This window comes from Zychaea mexicana (assembly GCF_025766255.1).
Source record: "Zychaea mexicana strain RSA 1403 chromosome Unknown BDB00scaffold_20, whole genome shotgun sequence".
NCBI classification, from domain to species: Eukaryota; Fungi; Mucoromycota; class Mucoromycetes; order Mucorales; family Lichtheimiaceae; genus Zychaea; species Zychaea mexicana.
The window spans coordinates 259282-281152 of NW_026516683.1; the positions used below are offsets into that span (position 1 = coordinate 259282).

Consider the following 21871-nt stretch of genomic DNA (forward strand, 5'->3'; position numbering starts at 1 on the left):
CGAAAGGAATGCTTGCCGTACTGGTGGGGTTGTCGATACTATCGTGGATTTGGATTCTTCCAAAGCAGCCGACTTGGCTGGCTTCTTCATAAGTAGCCTAAAGCAAATGTATGGTTGAAGAACTTGTTAGTAAGACAGCTGCCTATCATATATTAGAAAAAGAGAGTCAAAACATACATTTCAGTTGTAAAAAGACCTCTTCGCCACTCTTGTTTTGATTGCCAATAAGCATGTCGAGTGCTAGGATGAAGGAACGGTTTCATAAACTCCTTGTAGGTATCCAATCGCTCACGCCATTCCTTTTCCCAGTCGTATTTGCGACTGTTGTTTAAATGTACACGGTCCGGCTCAGTGCTTTCCATGAATACATCGTCATCATCGAAAATGAATGGGCGAGGTGGCGGCATCTTGTTAACTAGATTCTTGATATGATTTTTGGATGAAGATGAGGTTGTTCGAGCTACGCGTGGCGCGGACTTTTTCGGTACTGGAGTCGGCTTTGCCGTTTGTACCCTAGGAGCGGATAATACATGTGTTATGAATTGCCACTGAGCTAAATCCCGCGAGCTGTATAACAAAACTTACACTCCACTACGACGGTGATATTCTTTGAGCCATCGATCCACATCCTGTTCGACATGTTTTACTTCTTCATCCTGCCACTCTGAGCCCAACTCTGTCGTCGGAATCTCTCCTGCTGGGGCACGTTCCTTGTGGATCTGTTTCAATTTACCGCCCACCATGGCATACGAATCGTCCTTGATCTTGTTTTCGCTGACGAGTTTGCGGTAGTAGTTCATACATTGATAGCCAACGCGATGTGGAATTCCTTTGCTGAATAACCCCCATGATGCACCAATTTTCCAGCCTTTCGACATCCACTCATTGTATCGTGCCATAAACAGCCCATGCTCGTGCTTGGACCAGCCGCCATTTTGCTGACCTTCGCCAGGAACCACAAAACGATAATAATAACCTTCAGGATTCTATAAAAAACGGGTCTTCATTAATATTGCTTGTTCTTTTCTTCCTCGCTGGCTTCCAACCCGTCATGACAATACTTTCAACCAACCAGAACTTACGAGGTAACGGCCTTCCCATGCTTTGATACGAGAACCTTGCCATTCTCTGACACATGATTCGACAAACACGTTTTCGCCCACTATCTTGCGCTTCGTAGGAACAGGAGTTGATACTTGGATAGATGGCGATAGCGATTGCTGTTGTTGTGGCGCAGGCACGACCGATACCGATAAAGATTCCATCTGTTCTTCAATGATAGTCTCTTTCTTGATTACTTGCTTGCCCTTGCCCTGAGTGATACTCTCTTCCGCCTGAATCAGCTCGTCCCAGAACCCAGGACTGTCTGCAAAGTCATCGTTGAATGCACCATCGTCTAATACTTCATCGTCCTCGTCATCAACATCTCCCTTTTTAAACTTGATTGGTTTTAGTAATAGATTTTTTGAGCTGCCAGACGATGACCCAGATGCTGACGAGGCGCGTGAATCGATCGATTTGTTTGAGAAACGAATGTTGTTGTTAGTGTTGCTGCTATTGCTTACGCTACTACTACTATCAGAAGATCCCTGTAAATATATTCAAGTATTAACACCGATTCAGTAACAAGTTTATGAAGAGGTGGGAAAGCAGAAAAATCTACCTGAATTTCATTCGTTCCTGAAGCAAGAGCAGTAGGTGAATCGCTTTCTGGGGCACTGAGTTTGCGTCTTTTGGACAGTGATAAACTGAGTGTCTTTCCATTGCTTGTGCGCATGCTTGTAGGCGATCGAGAAGTAAACGAGAATGAATTGCCCGTCATTTTCTTTGTGGAAACACTTGAAAAAAGGGGAACGAGTGTAGAGAGGAGAAAAAAGAAGAAAAAAATTGACTCGACACGAAATAAACGCGATGTCGCTGCGGAACGCGTTTTGTAGCGGACTTCTTTTTCGTTCTTTTTCTTTAAATGCATGTTAGTCCGGGTATTAAGGATGCGAAGACTGTTTGGTAGCAAAAAAAAGGAAAAGTAAAACACATAATTGCATATAAATATTTGAAAGAAAAGTATTTATTTCATCATACACTATTCATGTCAGTTTTTCTCTTATATTACAGAGTTATAGAAACATCATAGTCATCCAAGCTAACATTATATCGATGAAATAGTTGTTGACGCATCCATACTTCCAAATCATCGTCCAGGTGGGGCGCGAAGTCGTCGTAAGCTCCTTGTGTATACGAATCTGCAGGAGAAACCAGCCACACGTTTTCGAACATTGCAAGAGTCATACTTTTACTCTTCTGCAGCATAGAAATCAATCCAGATAGGTTGACTTCTGTGCACGTAGGCATAGCTCTTGATAATACGGCCAAAGTCTTCAAACATGGTAGCTCGGCCAAAGCATCAAATAACGCCAGGTTGGTCATGCTACGTACATTTCGGAGTAAGAGCGATTCAATTCCTGCTGTTATTTGTTGCTGTTGCTGTTGTTGTTGTTGCTGTTGTCGAAGGCTTAATTCTCTTAGAAACGTAAGCAATCCTTCGTCTGTATAAGAATCAGGATCTAGGTCGATACGCAACTCTTTTATCGTAGAAATTTTTGCCAGGGCAAGTAGTAAAGGGTCGTAGGAGAATCTTCTAGTTGTAATTACGGGCATTATTGAGTCCTGCTCTAGGTGGAAAACATTGAGTTTCATTTCACATGCAGGTATTTGTCGAAAAAATCTTGCAGCAATGGTTTCGCTGTTGCAATCGAAAGGCATGCTGGCATAGTCATTGCTGGTTGGAACATGAGAGTCGTTATCTGAGTAGGTCCAAGGAACATTTTCAATGTGAAGATGTCCTAAGCGCGAAAAGCGTCCGAAAATACGAGGTAAGCTCAGTGTTGAGGGTAAGTCAATGAGCTCGAGTTTCTCTAGCGCTGGGAAGCTTTCGAGAAGCGTAGTAAGGGATAGACCATCGAAAGGTTGAATGTTGTCCAAGTGTAGCGTCCGTACGAACAGCATCGTTTGAAGTCGCAAAGGTTGCTGTAGTGGTGATAGTGGATTTGACATTGTAGGTATATGGTTCTTCAGAGTCAGAGTTTCCAGCATTGGACTTTGGTTGAGCATCGTGACAATCGAGGTGCTGTCAAAATCGACGTTGTAGAGATTCAATGATCGCAGTCGAGAAAAGCTGAGGGTGTGGAATAAGCGTGACCAATCATCACTCTCCAAAAACGCATCTGGATACATCTCCATGGAGAAGTACTCAAGCGTGTTCTGGCTACGTAGCAATGCTGGACCAATATGCTCTTGACCAACCCCTTCAAAAACATTTAAATAACGTAATCCGTTCTGTTGCTGTTGTTGCTCTTCGTCGTCGCTGCTATTGTGTCCGTCGATGTCGGGCACGTTTTCGGTACGATCGCAGTAAGTATAGTGGTCTTTGAGATGGATGAGTTTAGGGCACCAACGAGACAGCAATGGGCCAAGTCGAGCGGCAATGGAGTGGCCCATCACATCATGTAACGAGTAAGCTTCTGAATAAATAGCCTGTCTTGATGATGATAATGAAGTGCTTTCCCCACTTTCACCGATAAAATAGCGGAGGTTGGGACAGCGTTGCAGTATGGGCTCTATGTACCGTTCGCAATCGACCGTGGCATCCAAACTCAAGTACACCATATTGTTGAAAAGACCTGGTGGTAATGGGACTCTGCTGATATAGCTGAGTTGGTCGTTCATATTTATGAGGTTTTTGTACGCGCGAAGGGTGGGATTTTTATACACGAAATGACTGAGATCGGGACATGCAGCAATGACGTGTGGAAAAAATAGCGCTGAGCGATGTTGAATCATTTTTAAATGACTGACATGAGGCACAACCATTCTAAGCAGATCAGAAAAAGCAACCTGGTTGTCAGTGGTACAATCTTCGAATTCTAAGTAGGATAGAATGAGGAAAAATAAAATGTTTTGGCGGTTAGAAGAACAAGCTTCTTAAATATCCAAGCTGCGGTTACTGTATGTATATGATTCTTCTTACCCAAAGACACTATTTGCGTACACCCCCAATCGGGAAGTTTTCGCATCAGGACATACAAGTCTTCTTCGTTTCGTATTGTGTCAAAAGTGACATTTTTGACATGTGGCCCAAGGCATCGATCCCGCCGATACTTTAGCACGTGAGCATCGTGTCTTGTGAGATGAATTGTTTTCCAGGCTTGCTGACTTTTGACTTGCGGTACCGCGTCGTACCAGTAGCGACAAACCGCCATGCATTTCAAATGGTTGCGTTGATCCAAATGCGAGAATATCCGTAGAACAATGTCGTAAGGCAATTCAAAGATTCCCAGACGGTTGTGCTGATGTGTATTCATCATGTGTGCGTTGTGGTTGTTGCTTGTGTTGTGTCCGCCATTAGCATATCGCGAAACAAACATTCTGCGTGTCACCGCTCTTTTCATCGCTGTGGTGTTTTAATTGTTGTTTGAAGTGAGAGATCGTATGACTTGGGGAGAAGAGAGTAAAGAAAAGAATTGAGGAGGAAAAACTAGACGAGTAAAGACAGATCTTTATATACCTGTGAGCTAAGTACAATGAGGAATATAATCAGTGAATTGAATGATGTCAAGCTACTGCTTATCACCTGTCAAACAGAATAAGAATCCATAACCAATGAATCTTGACGGGTCACATTGTTTGTCCCGCATGGATCCTGGAAGGTTACACCAATTTCATGCTGCCCATTGTCGAGAGTCGGATATGCAATTCGTCGATCATTATTATGCTGCTTCATCCAGAAAGATATGAAACGACCACGATGTACTCGCTGGGAAGCAATTTAACATAAGATTGAGTTAGCACTTATAGCAGACCTTTGTTTTGCTCGAATTAGTCGTCGTTGCTTAGCAAGAAAAAGATACATAGTAACGCTTTTGTGATTTGTTACTTAGAAACAAGACATGATGAATATACCTTTGACTATTAATAGTTAACTTGTTCTTTTTTCCCATTGCATCACATTCATTATTACTATTAAGCATCGAGAGAGGAACAAAGCAGTGTAAAACGTTTATATTCTATAACTAACCGTCTTCCGGTAACATATGTTCTAAGAACAAAGGGCATATTAGTTGGTCTAGACTGTGTATGCAGTGAACAGTGTCCGTAATAATTGATACAAGTATTGATCCGGGCCTTCAGGCTGCTGTTGATACTAGAGGATGATACTTCGCTCCTTTTACGCTTCATCGGCCATTAATTAAAATTTCTCCGCTAGTAGGTTCCATGCCTCTTTTTCTTTTGGCGACTAACTTAGTCAAAGGAATAGTAGCAAACAATGAATGTCACATGCTCCCTCTCTTTTACTGCCCATGGTTAGTAATACAGCTTGTCAGAATCCGTGTATATTACTGTGACAGTTGCATCTCAAAGAGAGCTAATACATACTGGCGAATGCTCCACTATCGTTTGAATGCGATATTCTAAAGTGCAACCACGATTATGGAACAGGAAGGAAAATGAAGCGTCTAGTATTACTGTTTGGTTGGTCCTGCCGCTTATCGATCTTTCAGGTTTCGGAGTTGAAGTTTCGAATGTTTTACCGCTGAGTTAATGCTTGTTCCTCTCTGAACTTCTTGTGTTATTCATACAACCAACCCTCATCCTTCTGCTCCGCACGGCTCTTTGCCCGATTCTATAAATATAACCAATGTCACAGACAAGCGTCGGTGCCACACGATACTATTGTCACCGATGTCGATCCAACACAAATGTGTTTAGAGCCCCCATGCCCGCGTGCGGTGCTTGTCATTCTCAATTTGTTGAAGAAGTATGCTTATCTTCTCTTACTTACCTCTGTCAAGCGCGAACAGAGATAAAGGAGCTCAACTAGGTAGCTTTGTAATTCAATAGATTCACTATAGTGACCACAGAGGCGACGAAGAATCTGACGTGCATCGACATCTAGAATCTCGAGGAGCAGCCAGACGAATGGACCTTATGTACAACAACCATGACGATGTATCCAACGTGCATTTATCGAGCTCAACCGAAGGGGCAGACGGATTGAGCGAAACTTTGAATTCCACGCTTGGGTTTAGACAACGGCAGCGGCAACAACAACAACGCGAACACGAACGATTGCGAGCTAATCGCATTGTAACAGCATTGTCGACAGAAACAGCGAGCGACGGCGAAGAACCAGTAACCGACGATGGAGACGAAGATTATGAAGACGTCGAAGAAGAAGAGGAAGAAGAGATGTCAGAGGATGAAGACTTTGAACACCCGTGGCAAAGATATTATGACGAACCGGATTATAGCGAGGATGAGGATGAGCATTTGCATCCCTGGAGAAGATATTACAGGCGTGCTGTAGAAGAAGAGCAGCAGACACGTCGTCGACCTGTGCCAATAAATCAAATGGACGATTACGATATCGATCGATTCAATGACGAAGTATATGACTATAATAGTCGGATGGCTCGAGACGAACTACGCCATGACTTGGAAGAAGTGGACGATAATTACCACCACCACCGTCTTCATCTCCATCACCATCATGCACATAGCCACTTTCATCAAAATGGCGTACCAATGATTGAGCATGTGATCAGGTAACAGTTATTTTCCTTGGTTAGTCCCGTGGATATATTCCGCATTTAGAACCATTATTAAATCTGAAATGATAGTATGCTTTATGGGGTTGCTCCAGACCGTGATGGTTCCGAACATCCATTGAGCAGCATACTCAATGATTTGCTTCAAAATCAGGATGGGTAAGTGATTTATTGAATTACTGTGCGTGTACGTGTGTTGGGGGAGGGGTTTGGAATATGTTTTAAGCGTGTATATAAATTCATGATGTTGCAGATCGGTTCAGCGTGTTGCTGCATCATCAGAAGAAATCGAAAAACTTGAAAAGCGAGAGCTCAAGGAAGGAGATCCAGGTCAGTGACCCATCGTACAACATGTGATAAGACACAGTTTTACATTGAGCTTATGAATCTTTTGCTTGGCTATTAGATGTAGAAACCGAATGCATCATTTGTCAGGATGCATTTGGTATTAAAACTGAGCTTATCAAGATGCCATGCAAACATGAATATCACGGCAAGTGTATCCGTCATTGGTTGGGAGTTAGCACAACTTGTCCTATGTGGTATGTTTATTTGGCGTACTGAAACGATATACTACTATCGAATATTGAGCTCGTATATCGTGTATATATTTGCATATTCAAAGTCGATCAACATTACCGGAAGAACGACCTCCACCATCAGAACAACAACAACAACAACAACAGACAGCCAACAGTGATCCACTGGGCGGACGAACATACACGTTCCAATCACCGGCTGGCACCACAACTGTAGGCGTCTGGGTCGCTGATCCAAGTACATTACCTCCTAACCTCCACTATCCGCATCACCATTCGCACCATCGCCACCATCATCCCTTCGACGATGACGATGAATACGACGGCAATTATAATGATGAAAATGACTTCCTTGATGCACTCGATCATGTATTTGATGACGATGACGATGAAAACGATGACGACCCTTATTATGATGAAGATGAAGACGGAGAGGAAGATGATGAAGACGAGGATCTCTTGTGGGGCTTGCCACATCATCCAATGATGCATGTATGTCCACATGGTTATCCTCGGATGCCACCAGCAACTCTGCGAGAGAGACCAGCAGCACGACCAGCAGCATCATCAGCAACAACTCCACGCACAAATCAACAAGGGTCGCAGCAACAGCAGCATGCTTTTCGACAAGTAAATCCAATGGATGAATTGGATTAACGCAAAACATACGCTAAGCACAAAATTATCGAGCGGGACTCAGCAGGTTATAGAGCTATAGCAAGCCAAAAATTACTAACATGCACACATCTCACATATATCCCCCATTCACCCCTGTAATTTTCTCCATTATCCCCTTTCTCGTCTCTTACTTTCTGATATTCTCTTTACCCGAAAAAGTAACATGTCAATGGTAAAGAAAGTAAAACTGCGTTTCGGTTCACTTTGCTCTATTTTGGAACATAAAACCGGTGCATCATGTCTGTATGACTGATGTAAATTTGCCGGATGGCTTGCATTGGGAATCAAGATCAAGGGCGGCACTGCTATTGGTGACTTCCGAAGCATACTTTGTTGATCTAATTCCTTTGGCTCCAATTTGGCTATAGGCTACGGAGAGAAGATGGTATATGCTGTAACATAGCTAAACTAAACCCAACTTGTCCAACCTTCGTACATGGCACACAGATTATCCACAGAAACTGATTGTTCCACTGCTTTGGTCACCTATACCAAGCATACGTGAGATAAAGATTTAGAAAATGCGACTTTACATTCTTCACGGAAAAGTAACGTGTCCAATTTACCTGCTCTGATACACTCAATTTGTGCTGTGCGCCAAAATCTTTGCCTTCCAGCTTGGATCTTATTCTTCGCATGATGTTAAGAACCTGTGTATCTCGTCGTTGCTGTTGTTGTTGTAGGATACCTAACATAAATCATGAACTTTGTTTCTTACATCGGCTATGTTCTCTATTACGATTTTGCTCGATGATGAAGATTACCTTGTTGGCCTTGGTTGTCTTGTTGTGAAGATGACGAGACATTTAGTTTGGTTTGCGCTGTTGTTGTAGCAGGTTCTCTGAACCTATCATCCAAAATCTGCAATTGTGATGACTGTTCGTGAGAACTTTCAACCTCTGCCGAAACATCCAGTGTTACTGCTGTTGTTGTTGGAGCCGATGGGTGTTGTTCTCGTGATTCATCCTGACGATCTGCTCCGAATTCTTCCAGAGCATGAAGCGATGCAAAAAGCTCGCGGATCTTGGCGCTGCAAGTCTCTACCGAGTCATTCTGTAGTGATGTTAAGATGTATCAGCTTCACGTATCTTCAAAAAAACATCTATAGTGATGATAATTACCAAGCGGGAATAGCTCCAATCTTCTTCGGATGAATTTAGTTTGGATACAATAGCATGAATAGAAGAGAATGCATCTAGTACAGACTATCCAATTTTCATATTAGAATGATGGGCTATAAAGTTTAGCACTTTGACAACAACAAAGATGATGCAAAAAAATTAGAAAAAAAAGTACCTTTGCACTTTGCTGAGCCGGACTTAGATCATTATCGGTATCCACTTCTATCACGGCAATAGACTCCAGTAAGGATACAATATCATCTACTGGAGATTTAATCACTGCAATCGTCTTGTAGATGCTGTACATATCCTTTCTGACTTCACGAAGAATATCACGCGAAACATACTATACATTTGTATTTAATTTACACATAAGCATCGATTTTAGATTTTGTCGATATTATGCAAGTAGGTAGTTTGCATCGTCACTTACGATGGAGTTGTCATCAACATTGTTTGTGGGTCCTTCACTATATATACAAAAATTTATCTTGCTGTTACTAAGAGTACCAAGTACCATATTGCATTGTCATTCGCCAGATAACATCATCATCGATAACCTTACCTAATCTCGCCAACCATAAATGGTTCCAGGTTATCACCGATCTCCTTGCCTATAATCATTGCTTGAGTAAAGCCTTCACGACAGCTTTCCAAATGGTTCACAGAAGTATATATATCCATAATGGTGATACACTAAGTTTTTCCACAGTTAGCCTCCAGAACAAAGCGAATGAATAAGACACCTCTATATCAAAAGCTACCTTTTTGTGTTCATTCCGGTATGCCGCTTGCCAAGTATTCTGCGTAGACTTTAGTTGCGGGACATGCTTGATCAATTGTGTGTAAATATCATCAAGGGTTTGAAGCTCATTTTCAATATGATGCAATCGTTCAAGGCCATTAGACATATGTGCAAGTAGCTGTTTTATCGTAGTAGTAAACGTCGTAGAAACGTTAGGGAAAATCATTTGTAAGTGATGTAATCAATATCAAGCCAGTAAGGTTTGTAGGACGTACCGATTCTGGTAAAAGTGGACGTCTTGTCTGAATGTACGGTGCATTGTACCAGTGAAAACGCATGATATCTACTTCATATTTTTGTAATGCCAGTCCATATCTTGACATAGCGGGATTGATCTGAACAAAAACAATAGAATATCATTATAATTGTACATTATGGTATCAAGAATAGAAGAAAACCCCCACTTACTGTTGTCAAGATACAATCTTTAGCTGTGGCAACACACAGCTGGTGAAGACAGCTGCCATACAGTCTTTGGGACTCTGAGTCGGTTTCCGCTTGATCGTCCGTACCATCGTTATCAGGCAGTTTTTGTCGAATTGCCTGGATCAATGCGGTGATGAACGGAACATATATAGAGCTGACATAACCTGCCGTAATGCTTTTGATGTGTTGTCCGATGGCTGCACTACAAGTGATACCCCATGTGGAAATAAGTGGTGTAGTCCATCCTTCCAACGGCACGCTATCTGTATGTTTTAAACATTCTCGCATGAGACACATAATGGCCTAGTTATAGAGAGGGTAACGCGTTAAAAGGACATTTAGACGTTCTGTTTTATGTTCCAAAACTGTATCTTACCCTGCGCTTGAGTCGGCTGTAAGTTTCGATGGCTGCCTTCACGTCGGTCGATCCCATTTCAAGAACAATATCCTATTTTATTATTCACACCATCAATATGGATTTATGACCGATAGTAATCCAACGTGTTTTTGCTTTTACCTTTGCCATGTTACAGAATCGATCAAGGTGCTCAAACGGTTTTTGCATAAGGCCATAAAGAGGATTGACACCTGTATATTTTTCGCTGCCAATCTATTTTAAATATGCACAGAGAATGTTAGTGATAAGCACATACCATTATAACAGATGATTTTTGCCCCATACCAAAGCGTCGGGATGCATATTATTAAGAATGCCTTGAAGTTCAACCATGTATGTCTTTGTACGTTGCCCGTCTGCGAGAAGACCTTCGAATACAGCGTTACATGCAGTAAGGCATTCGTCTTCCATTAGGTACAAGGACTTGGCGCAAGGAGTAATAGGTTGAAGGGCCCTTAGCTCGGAAGGCTCGAATCGCTCACCAAGACCTGTGTTAAATTGTCAGTGAGCCGGGGAATCAAAATTATACATGCATTAATGCATTTGTAGTTTAGCTTACCGATCAATGCATCCACGTGGCACTGCAGGTGGGCAGCCAAACTAAGTATACCATTGACATATGTGCAATGTCCAAAGGATCCGAGATGACATTGCTGCTCAAATGATTGCAATTTTTCCGGTAACACCGAGATCAAGTCAAGCTGAGATTCGGTGCTGGTTAGAGTAGTAGTAGTAGCAGCGGCAGCTGTGGCGGTCGTGGTAGCAGAAGCAGTGTTGGTATATTCTTGGTCGTCACTGTCAAGTCGCCGGAACGCCGACTCTAAGGAGACTAACGATTCCACCAATTCTTTGATCGCAAGCCGTGGATTTCGCTTTGCCAAAGTATTGAATTCGGACTCGAGCTTGGATGAGTCCTGCATGTGCCTGATTTCCGGCTGTCTGGCTGCTTTCTCAACCCTTGTCAAAGCTTGAGCAATAGTACTGGCATAGTTGAATACCGAGCTCTCCAAATTTTGCATAAACTGGGAAAAGTGCTCCTGCTGTAACCATCTCCAGACTTCTTCTGCCTTGGTCTTTGCAAAGGATTGCTCAATAAGTTGTTGTAGGAGCGGCCAAATGGAACAGCAGTCTTGTATTAGTAGTTTCCGTGCAACAGGCTGCGTCAGATTCTTGTACGTGCGCACTTCTTCGAAACACTGCTGGTAAACGGCATTCTTTTGTGTTACCCATGTCGACAATGCTTGCAAGAAGTTTTTGACTTCAAAATTGCTGCTAAGCTCAGGTACTCCTGCAAACATTTGTTCAGACAAGTGCGACTCTTTGAAAAAAGACTCTACAAACACGTTCTATTTTTTAAAAATTGTAAGCCAATCGGTTACATGACATTGCTCTCTTTGTAAGTATTTTATTCCCACCTTTGTCAAAGATGCCAGCATCGAACCGTGTTTATTCGCCCATATGGAACATTCATGAGCAATGGCATGGAGGTTCTTCTTTGCTTGGTCAGCAAAGCTTTCATTTTCGACTTCATCGTCGCTTCCAGCTTCGTCAATTGCCTGCTGATGTAGCTCTTGGAGCGATGCTTGTTGGGTATATTGCAACTTGCCAGTGACACCAAAGAGTGTTTTCACCACGCATTGTTGACGCTTCTCGTAGTCGCTTCGCTTCTCGGCTATTTAAAATATATTTAGCATTAGCATTAAAAGTATGTTCTAAAACAAAATATCGGATTATACGAATCAAAGTTTACCTAGTCTCTTAGCAACTAAACCGAGATTGATTTGGAGCTCCATAATTTGACGCTCTTCCAACTCCTCAGCTTCTGTCGCCCAGTGTACCAATGGATCATACACAAACGCATCTAGGAGCGTCATGAGAACTTCTTTGTGTTTTCGCAATACCCGCATCGTTTCTTCCGCGGCAATACGGAAAATACCATCCGTGCCCGTGACACCCAAAGCATGTAACATGTTTTGCGTTAAGCGAAAAGGAACCAGCTCAGGCACACGCAGCTGCCGACCTTTTTCGAAACAGACATTGTAGTCAATATGGATCACTTCGCCAGACCGATAATCAATCAAAATATTATCCAAGTGGCGATCACCCAAGCCGATAATGTAGCCAATGACAGACATCACAGCAAGCGACCGACTAAGTGATGTGCTTTTCTGTAACCATTCAGCCGCATCCGAGCTTGAGCACCAGATTTCTTTGGCTAATAGATCACCAGGTGTTTCCTTGACGAGTTCCAAATAGACCTTTTTGAGGATATGTTTTGGCCAATGCCGTCTGTTCGTTGTCACGCGCAAACCTTCTCCTTTCAGTGCCGCTTCGATTTTACTTGTGAAGAGCTCTGTTGGGCGTCGCAGTGGTTGGTTGTGGTCTTCTGCTGTCGCCTTGTCACCAGCAAGCAACATCTTTGCTGTTTGTTCACGTTTCTGCCAGCGTTTGTATAAAGCAAAGAGCGGCGTGGCATCGTTTACCCATTGGATCATACCTGAGTGGTCACTTAATGGAATAACGGCATAGGTTCTAGTCTTGAGATCCCTGGCGACTGCCGTCTTGTCCTCTCTGAGCAGCCCGTTCACTGTGTTCAAAAGCTGCATCACCCGTTCATCCAAGTGTAAATCTTCTAAACCCTTAAAGAGGTACGAATATTTTTTGCCATCGGTTCCTTGAATATCCAGCTTCTTTGGTTTGGTTTTCGTAGGCAAGACTACCACATTAGAGCCAAATGAGTCGATATACACCGGGCTATTGTTATCGTCGTTGTTGGACATGCCAGGAATGCCAATGGCCGAATTACGCAGCGACGCCAAATAAGGTGAAACGTTATCGAGTTCCAATACGCGCACTTTATGAGTCTCAAATACTAGGTTTCGGTTAAGCTAGAGGGATAACATATTTGTCATTTAGCTGTATCAGATACTTAATATTTGATCAATGGAAGCAAGAGCTTTTACCTGAATAAACATATCCCAACCAGTACGGAAGGTGGACATATCCTTTGGTTTTTGTAAAACCTCGAAAGCATGAAGAATCCGCTTTCCAAAGGTATCCACGAACCATTGTTCGTGCGGCGTTTTCGGTGCAGTGTTTAGAATCGTGACACTCAGCAGTTTATCGATGGATGAAATGATAAACTTCATGACATTATTGTAGCTTTCGAAGAAGGCTTTCTCGATTTGAACTTGTGTCACGGTTTCCTTGTGATTGCTTCGCAGACGTACGGCTTCTTGATCCAGTTTTGTAAATTGCTCGATAGCATTGAGTGCCAGCGATGAAAACTTGTACGACCATTTCTCTTCCCATAGTACGGTGATTTTCTCCAGTTCTTCAGCCATGCGTTGAGTGAATAGCCACAGCGTTTCGTTGCGCTCCATCATACGGTTAGCAATCGCATTAAGGATACTCTTCGATTCGCGGTTAGTTTTGGACGAAGACGAGCTCACAATCACGTCATAAATGATTTCTCGTGGATACTCGTCGCAAATTCTTCCGAGTAGTTGGCTTATGACCTTTTGTACCACGCTGGACGGATGGTTGAGTCTTGCAAATAGCTGTGGGATGATCTTCTTCCAGGGCTTAATGGATACATGCTCAATATTTCCACAGAATACCGATTGTAGAGCATCACTGTACTTGACCAGGATGCGCAATAATCGCAGCGTTGCAGTCATAACCATTGAAGTTGAACGGTCTTCCGTCTGAGTATCCTATTTAATAGCATACCAGATCTTTGAGCATTATATCACTTCTTTCCATTAGGTCTTAAAACTGCAACACTATGATTTTACCTTGGCATTGCTGTCGCCCAAAGACAAGTACTGGAAATAAGCCGTAACGGAGGTTCGAAAAGTTTCAATAATGTTGTTGTGTACGGTGGCCATCGTTCCTAGAACTTGGGTAATTTGCTCGTCACTAGATAAAGGTAGTAGCTGTTGAACCGCGCTCTTCAATTCAGCAATGTCAGCGATCGCCTTCGCTCCGACAGTTCCAGAATGCTTTTGCAAAAGACCGCAAATATTCTAACAGATAAAGGGATTAGTCTGAGAATGAGAAATAACCACAGCTTTTCGTCAGTGTGCACATACCACTTCAACGCTGTTGTATTCTGAATGCTGATCGGCCTTCAGTATGTCTCGCAGCCGCTGTCTAGCCCACAACACAATAGGCATGCCAGGCTCGCTCCGACTAAGCTCATCCAGGATTCTCCAACCTTGCTTGTAATGGTATGTTGCATATTCAAACCACGGTTTTCGAAACAGCTTTGAGTCCTGAACCGATTTCTTGAGTATGGTATCAATTGCAATTTCAACGGGTGATTGAAGCTTGTATACACTGTCCATGCCTTCTGCGTTGACAAGAGTCGGATCCAACTTGCCTAGCAACGCAGTCTCGACATCACCACCATCATTGTAGCTAGCTTTCAACAGTCGTGCCGCCTCCAAACATGCCTTGCTGTGAAGCTTCTTTTTGTCCTTTTCGGTTTCCATACCAACAATTATCTCGTTTAGCACCTCCATGGCAGCCAAGTGGGAAGTATTGTCTGGCTGCAATAATAGAACCTTGGCCTTTTCATAAAGAACATGGTAATGCTTATCGGATAAAGTAGCAGGGATTTGCTCCAGCCAGCTATCCGCAATTTTCAGATTTCCTTGCTTACGAGCGACTCTGGCTGACCGCAATCGTACAGTTGCCAAAACTCTGGCTTTCTTCTCGTCCGTGTTAAAGGTTTCCTCGCATGTATGCTCCACGTAATTGGATAGACGACCCCAGACAGCAGTTTCCAGGATGTTTTTGTCACCGTCGCTTGGATTCCCAAATGATGTGTAATAGTCATTGATACTGTCAAGGACACTCCGCCGTGACGATTGTAAGAGTTGTGTTTCAATCATGCTGATGCGCTCGGGCAATGCCCCTTCTTCGAGCGACAGTCTTGCTCGATCGGCTAAAACTCTATCAATCTCTTTTTGAATGTGATCTGCAGGCTCGTCTTGACTTAGCCATATGCGGAAGCGCAATAGTCTGCCTAGCTGTATGCTTTCGGTCACTCCCAGATCCCGAAGCGAAGAATAGAAATCGGAAAGATCGCACGTGGGCTGCACCTCTTTTGGGTTGTCGCTTTCAGCAAACATCATGAGTTCCCGAGAGAAAATCTTGGAAAACATGGAGCCGTTTGCATCGTATAATCGCTTTAAAGAATCATAATCTTCAATACACGTGTAGAAATCAAGAGCCTGTATATTAGAGAAAAGTGTCAGCTAAATTGTATCATGCAATCGTGTTGTGATATTAGCTTGATAGATATAATTTCTTGTACCTCGTTATCGAGCATGTCCATAATCCCAAATTCATCACGGCCAATATGACTATGCAATATATCCAAATATTGGATCGCATCTTCATGATGTCCCTAAAAGTATACATGGTTCAGTCATAGTTTTAACGACCAAAAATCTGTAATAGGTTGTAGTTAATACATTAAACATACGAGAGCGAATTGTGCAGCGACCTGAAACCATGTAACAGGGCAAGATGACTCAGTCTCCCTTTCTATAAGTAGAAGAAAAGATGAGTATATTATCCATGAGCACTAGTAAACGTATGAAAGGAACGGCGATGTAATAACCTTCAGTACTGATAGGTCCAATGAGACCATCAAAGACCCACTCTTGTTCAAATGAGGGCTGGATGCGTGCTACTTTACGAATTATCCGTTTGTACCAGGCTTGGATACCATGGATCAAGTCGCTTGCAGTCATTTTGATACATGCTCGCACTATATAAAAGTGTTATAAATCAGATATGCCATCAGTGTTAGCAACTCTTGATTTCTGTTATTTACCTAGATCATATAATATGCTATTAATTTCAGTAAACCAAGCAAATACATCCAGTGACTCCCTCTCATGAAGTACTAGTTCGAGGTCCTGTATCATCTATTTATTTTATTGGTTCTATGAGTTAGTAAATGCGAAGGAAAGACTTGAGTAATACCACGTTTTGTTTTTCTTTACCTCAAGTGTATTACAGATCAACAAGTTATCATCATGTAACAACTTGGAACCTTGTATGATAGCTGGCCTGATACGTGCAAAGTATTCCTTGCACGTTTTTTTGTTTGTTCGAAAAAATGCCAAACTGGAGCGAGGCACTGCAGGTAAAGCATTCGTAGCACAGCCATTAGATGCGTTATAGATCTGGACTTCCAAACGATTTAGAAGCAAAAGCAAATTTGACAGGTTGTCCCTTATTGTCGAATCGTCTCTAAAGAAGCCGTAGCACTGTAAGTATTACAAGCAACCCAATTTTTCAATTCATTACGCTAAATATGGCATAACATTACCTTAACTGGTCGATACTGGCTGTTACCAGCGATGAGAGCATTCGCTCAAATGCCGCAAGAGTCTAATTATTATTTTCGTTTAGTGTTTTATTTTCTGAATATAAGTAAAGCTACAATAGATATACAATACCTGTTGTGGTCCACCAAAAGGGGTTCGTAATCGCGACAGCATACAATATCGAGAAACTTCCCACATTGCCCAATACTTCAGAAAAGACCGAGAGTTGTTGACATATCGTACGATCGGACCATCGCCTAATATCCGTCCAATATAATCAGTACACAAATAACCTCCATTAAGCCGCCTATGTATAAATATACCTTTCTTTGACTCTTTTAAAGCACTGACGTTTCGCATGCTTTCAATTGACGCGCAGTGATGAAACAAACGCCTTGCCCATGCTAATTGGTCGCCATCATCACGCTTCTGTATCGCCTTGGCAGCGTTTTCTGCGTGCGAACCAATCAAGTGCCCAGCCATACCAAGATTTGCCATGACGATCTCATAATGCGCTGGACGGAAAGAGCCTGTATGAGGAGTTGCCACAACGACAGTCTGCGTTTTGGAGAAAATCGCGTAAGTAACACAGTAGATATCCTTCCTCACGCAGATATTATTACCTCGAGAAACTTGATGGTTGCATTATAACCAATTTCAATATCAGCTGTCAAAAAAGGATTGAGGAAACTTAAAAGCTCACAACTGGCAGAACGAATACCAGAATGTGAATCGTCGAGGCTTAAAGATGCATAGTAGTTAGAAGCAGCGCAAGGGAGAAAAACAATAAAGTGAAAAGAAAGAAAAAAGTACCCATTTTGTATACAAGTGTGTGCGCTTTCAACAAGTTGTGTAGAGTTGAAATGTCGGCAGTAATGTGTTGCGATTCTTAGCATATCTTCCTTGACTGTACTATTCCGTTCATACTCTATATAATAAAAGAGAAAACGCATTCTAATTAATAAGCTAAATTTTAACAATATCTTCGTATCCTTTCGCTTACCAATAGCTTCCAAAAATAGTTTCACTATGCCACTTAGTACATCCAAGATTGGGCCCGGAATGTCGTCAGAGGATGAAACCGTATATAGCATATTTTTTATGTATCCGCACAAATTCTGCCGACTTGTCAAATTGAGCGTGGCCCAACTTTCGCATAAATCTTGATACAGGTTTGCCAACAAGCCAAAGTTTTCTTCGTCATCCAACAAGAATGAACAGCTATATATATACCATTAATTGTATATTATTCAATGCTAGTCATAACCAACAATGCAATCTGAGTAAACGCGAAAGAAAACCACTCACCTTGAACAAAATTCCAAAAGCACTTGGACACATGCATCGAAAACATCACTACATTTACACCGCCAAGCTGTATATGTTGTATCCAATACGAGGAGGAAGTGTTGCTTTTTGTAATTCGACCAGGCGGCTGCAGCATCAAGCAATAGATAGCTGAAGAACATAGCATCCACAACAGCATTTGTCACTTGTGACCAAGTTGGTTTCCCATTAGGCAATGCGGCTGTTTCACGCTTGGATAGGACGGCGGTATGCTTTTGAATTTCTTGATTCGTTCTCTTGAGTTCCGTTGCTGTGGAGCCGCTATACATGCTGGTGATAGTCGCCAATCTTTCAGCCAGATGCCTCGCAAGTACATTGCTGGTGTTGCTCTGGACATGATCTGTGTTGGATAGACGAATCATTGAGCGTAGTATTACAAGTATGCCAGAATTAAGTTGTTTGTTTCCCCTATTCAACACCCGCAAGTGGAAGAAAGGGGAGGTGTCAACATCCAACATGGACTGAAGAATGGCTTCATCGACCTCAAAACTCCATGAGTCGATTAGCTAATTTATAGAAGCAATTTAGTATATGCTTTAAAGACCGAGCCCACGAACAGATCAGTTCTAGATCAATACCTTCATCAATGTTTTCAAATAAGTTTGGGGGTTGATATTGAGCGATCCTCCAGTCACCTGTGAGGCGAAGTACTCATACACTTGTCTCTGGTACAAACGTGCACCTCGCGGAATCATTGTAAACATCATGAGCAGGACCTGATTTGCTGCATCAAGAGATACTGAATTAGTAAAATACGCATAAACGGACACGCTTCATCGATCCCCTAAAATTGGGCCAGTTACATACACTTTTCCATCCACGTGACACTGGGAGATAACTCTTTGACATGGCATAAAAAGTTTAGAACGTTCGGTCGCAGCAAGTCGAAAATAGGTCCAATGACATGGATATCCTTTCGCACTTCGGATGTGGATAGTAAAGGTACGATGGCGAACACCATTGCATGAAAACAGCTATCGTTATTTTTAAATGTAAGCGAGCGGATCTACATACTGTCCGTAACAATAATGCCTTATCATGTTTATTATATTGTACCAACCTGAATAAACTCTCACAAGTCTGCCATTTGGAGTCCCAATTATCCGACGTCTCCTCAGCCATCATACCAGCAATGATGCTTTGCATGTCGCTCAAAAAGTGCTGTAACAACTCAAATGCAAAAGTTAATCTGCTTGGCCAAAAAGGTCGAAACTTTTTGTAAATATCTATTGTCAAAGAAAAAAGAATTAACCGTTCATGCTCCTATCTTATTTTCTGCCTGCAGTATCTCTCGAGTACTTCAATTCGAGAAGAGCATCTTACCGCGGAGGAGAGATCGACGATGTTCTGATAGCCCAGTATCAATATGCCAACCCACAAGCAAGTCAATAATATCCTGAGTAGATACGGTTTTGCTCATCAGAAAATAAAATCCAGTACGGAATAGATTATCTCAGGTGAAATGCACTTGAGACGTACCTGAAACTTTTCTGAAAATGTTGTAGGACAACTAGTTGCTAATATGTCAAGCACTTGCAGGACTTCGGGTAAATAGTCAGGGGTATCCATGGCGTCCAAAAACAAAATCATGCTGCTCATGATATTGGATGATAAATCGTATAATTGGCATTTGATATATGGATCGGACGCAGCATCAGCAATAGCCTAATAAGAAGAAGGTAATCCCACAGAACATTAATTGCATAATAACCACCATTTAAATTTTGTTCGATATATACTATTACTGCCAATTCTCCTCTTTCTTCATTTCACCCAATTCGCACACATAGCCACGACACGTACTTGTCGAAGCAAACGAAGAAGCCATAATTTGAATTCTTTGACTCTGTTTGCCTCAGCTGGCAAAGTATCATTCGTTGTCCATCTTTGCAAATGTTCGAAAATCCAAATAAGGACAATATCGAGTCTGCCGCAGTAACAACCGAGTATTGAAATAAGTTTAATAGTCGAGTTTTTAAGCGTGTTGCTGTGAGGACGCATAGATTCCAGGATCGATCGCACACTTTGTTGTTGTTTAAACAAGCAGACATCAACGAGCTGTAGGAACTCGTGTTGAGTTTGTGCTGGATCGTCCTTTTGGCGCGAGTCCTCAATCGATTTGATTAATTGTACAGCACTAGCGTTGCGTCTGGCCAAATCGTCTTCGTCAAGTAGAATACGTCGCAACTGTAAACTGCGTAGATCGTTCGTATTTTCAAGTTGTTGCTGTTGTGGCTGCTGTTGCTGTTGTGAGTTTTGGTTATGATTTTGACTGTGGTTGTGTTTTCCTCGTTGGCCATTGTTGCTATGTCTAGTAGAACGCGATTGGGACGCCGTAGGTTGTTGCGCGGATGTTGGGTACTGTCCCTGACGGCCATTACCAGTATTGTCTCGTTGTCCACCACGTTGGAATTGGCGGCTGGTCTGTTGTGGGCCAGTGCTCCCTCTTCTTGAGCTCATCGAGTGGTAGAGATTTGCACGCGTATGCTTTGGTTTAGTAACAACGGTTGTCGCTTTTCTTTCGGCGGTGTGAAGTGAATTAAAATAGCGTGCTGGTAAAAATATGCGTGCGGCTGTGATTCCGACAATCAGGTTCAGTCAGCGTGATGCTCTTAAACCTTTTTTTCCTATCTAGTAGAATCATTTGTACTCTTTACGAGAAGTTATAACGCCAGCATCAATTACGGCTTTCAAATATAAATAAGCTACTGTTACTATTAATAACACTTATATAATGATTGCTAAATTTACAAAGGACTCTAACATAGCCCACTCTTAACACCATTGGATTATTGCTGGAACTAGTCAGCATAAGATAGATAGCGGGATCGCAGGTGAAGTTAGTTAGTTCAAAATTAAGCTGCTGTCATCTTTGTTTGTCACACTACAAAGTAAGGGCACTGTTGGACAGTTTATATGTTTATGTGCTTCTTCTGTTTTTCTATGGCTACGTCCGAAATAGAAATTAACATCTCCTAAAAGAAGACGCTTCCATATGATCAAACCTGTCCTAGCTGGTTATGACCCGCGCCCAGAAGATACTTGCTCGGCCATCCTAAAAACAGCATATGTATAACTGCTCAGTAGTGAATAGGCCCCTCGGTGCAAATAGTGGGCGCTCAAGATGAAAAATTTTAGGTACGTGGTTTTGATATACTAGGAATTTCGTAAACTAATAAAGCATGGCAGTTCAGTAACAGCATATTGTATGTATGTTTTTATATTTACCAGTACTGGTAATGTGACGCTTGATGTTAAAATGCAAAATTTGTATTACATAAATCACATTGACAAGGACAAACGTCCATCGGGCTTTACCGCCTATCGTGGTCTTCCTGCTGCCTCGGCGTTATCAGGCTTGCTACCTATACCAAAAAAGACCACGGGTGGTATAGAAAGATCATTGCTGTGATATTCTTTAAGAGTCTGTCCACTATATGGTGGTGCACTGGTCTTTGTAGCAAAGGAGCAGAATGGGTCACACCATCGCTATCACCACACTTGCTGCCTTCTAAATCGACGAGGGCATTACCAGAAGAAAGTGTATCGTTAATAGCTGTTGCGCCTGCGTCATGATACGCTTGCTCTAATTTACAATTCTGATGT

At 42.3% G+C, this 21871-nt stretch overlaps 5 protein-coding genes across 5 annotated transcripts; 2 read left to right on the forward strand and 3 right to left on the reverse strand.

Moving 5' to 3' along the window:
- Positions 1-581: 581 nt before the first annotated feature.
- On the reverse strand, positions 582-1265 carry BDB00DRAFT_759958 (uncharacterized protein; the record flags this gene model as incomplete). Its single annotated transcript, XM_053119177.1, has 2 exons — positions 582-986; positions 1083-1265. 2 exons carry the CDS (start codon positions 1263-1265, stop codon positions 582-584), a joined length of 588 nt encoding a protein of 195 aa, XP_052981776.1.
- A 781-nt stretch (positions 1266-2046) lies between these two features.
- On the reverse strand, positions 2047-3609 carry BDB00DRAFT_813631 (uncharacterized protein). The gene has a single exon (XM_053122775.1). It carries the CDS (start codon positions 3496-3498, stop codon positions 2110-2112), a length of 1389 nt encoding a protein of 462 aa, XP_052981777.1. The 5' UTR covers positions 3499-3609; the 3' UTR covers positions 2047-2109.
- Positions 3610-5785: 2176 nt separating this feature from the next.
- On the forward strand, positions 5786-7169 carry BDB00DRAFT_236301 (uncharacterized protein). The gene is made up of 3 exons (XM_053116599.1): positions 5786-6602; positions 6678-6764; positions 6859-7169. Exons 1-3 carry the CDS (start codon positions 5977-5979, stop codon positions 6941-6943), a joined length of 798 nt encoding a protein of 265 aa, XP_052981778.1. The 5' UTR covers positions 5786-5976; the 3' UTR covers positions 6944-7169.
- BDB00DRAFT_236241 (uncharacterized protein) lies at positions 6900-7866 on the forward strand. Its single transcript, XM_053116598.1, has 3 exons — positions 6900-6935; positions 7012-7147; positions 7231-7866. Exons 2-3 carry the CDS (start codon positions 7074-7076, stop codon positions 7799-7801), a joined length of 645 nt encoding a protein of 214 aa, XP_052981779.1. The 5' UTR covers positions 6900-6935; positions 7012-7073; the 3' UTR covers positions 7802-7866.
- A 191-nt stretch (positions 7867-8057) lies between these two features.
- Positions 8058-20903, reverse strand: BDB00DRAFT_927415 (uncharacterized protein; the record flags this gene model as incomplete). The annotated part of the gene is made up of 38 exons (XM_053128880.1): positions 20069-20903; positions 19745-19930; positions 19589-19661; positions 19326-19491; positions 19073-19239; positions 18844-18989; positions 18227-18771; positions 17922-18139; positions 17732-17846; positions 17542-17659; positions 17242-17476; positions 17051-17175; positions 16921-16982; positions 16592-16841; positions 16420-16513; positions 16204-16353; positions 16066-16127; positions 15895-15987; positions 14666-15811; positions 14369-14599; positions 13535-14287; positions 12322-13459; positions 11987-12243; positions 11131-11917; positions 10857-11059; positions 10692-10784; positions 10551-10622; positions 10157-10477; positions 9964-10083; positions 9708-9866; positions 9509-9639; positions 9377-9413; positions 9119-9289; positions 8944-9027; positions 8587-8875; positions 8389-8510; positions 8251-8308; positions 8058-8191 (listed from the first exon to the last, which is right to left on the reverse strand). Exons 1-38 carry the CDS (start codon positions 20723-20725, stop codon positions 8058-8060), a joined length of 9768 nt encoding a protein of 3255 aa, XP_052981780.1. The 5' UTR covers positions 20726-20903.
- Between the last annotated feature and the right edge of the window lie 968 nt (positions 20904-21871).

What these genes read in the sequence shown, in the direction of transcription:
- BDB00DRAFT_813631 (XM_053122775.1), bottom strand. Translation starts at nt 3,498, where the DNA reads ATGGGCCACTCCATTGCCGCTCGACTTGGCCCATTGCTGTCTCGTTGG.
- BDB00DRAFT_236301 (XM_053116599.1), top strand. Translation starts at nt 5,977, where the DNA reads ATGGACCTTATGTACAACAACCATGACGATGTATCCAACGTGCATTTA. An exon ending in ATGATTGAGCATGTGATCAG is followed by an intron (nt 6,603 to 6,677) that starts GTAACAGTTATT and finishes CTGAAATGATAG; the next exon opens with TATGCTTTATGGGGTTGCTC. An exon ending in TTGCTTCAAAATCAGGATGG is followed by an intron (nt 6,765 to 6,858) that starts GTAAGTGATTTA and finishes ATGATGTTGCAG; the next exon opens with ATCGGTTCAGCGTGTTGCTG.
- BDB00DRAFT_236241 (XM_053116598.1), top strand. Translation starts at nt 7,074, where the DNA reads ATGCCATGCAAACATGAATATCACGGCAAGTGTATCCGTCATTGGTTG. An exon ending in AGCACAACTTGTCCTATGTG is followed by an intron (nt 7,148 to 7,230) that starts GTATGTTTATTT and finishes GCATATTCAAAG; the next exon opens with TCGATCAACATTACCGGAAG.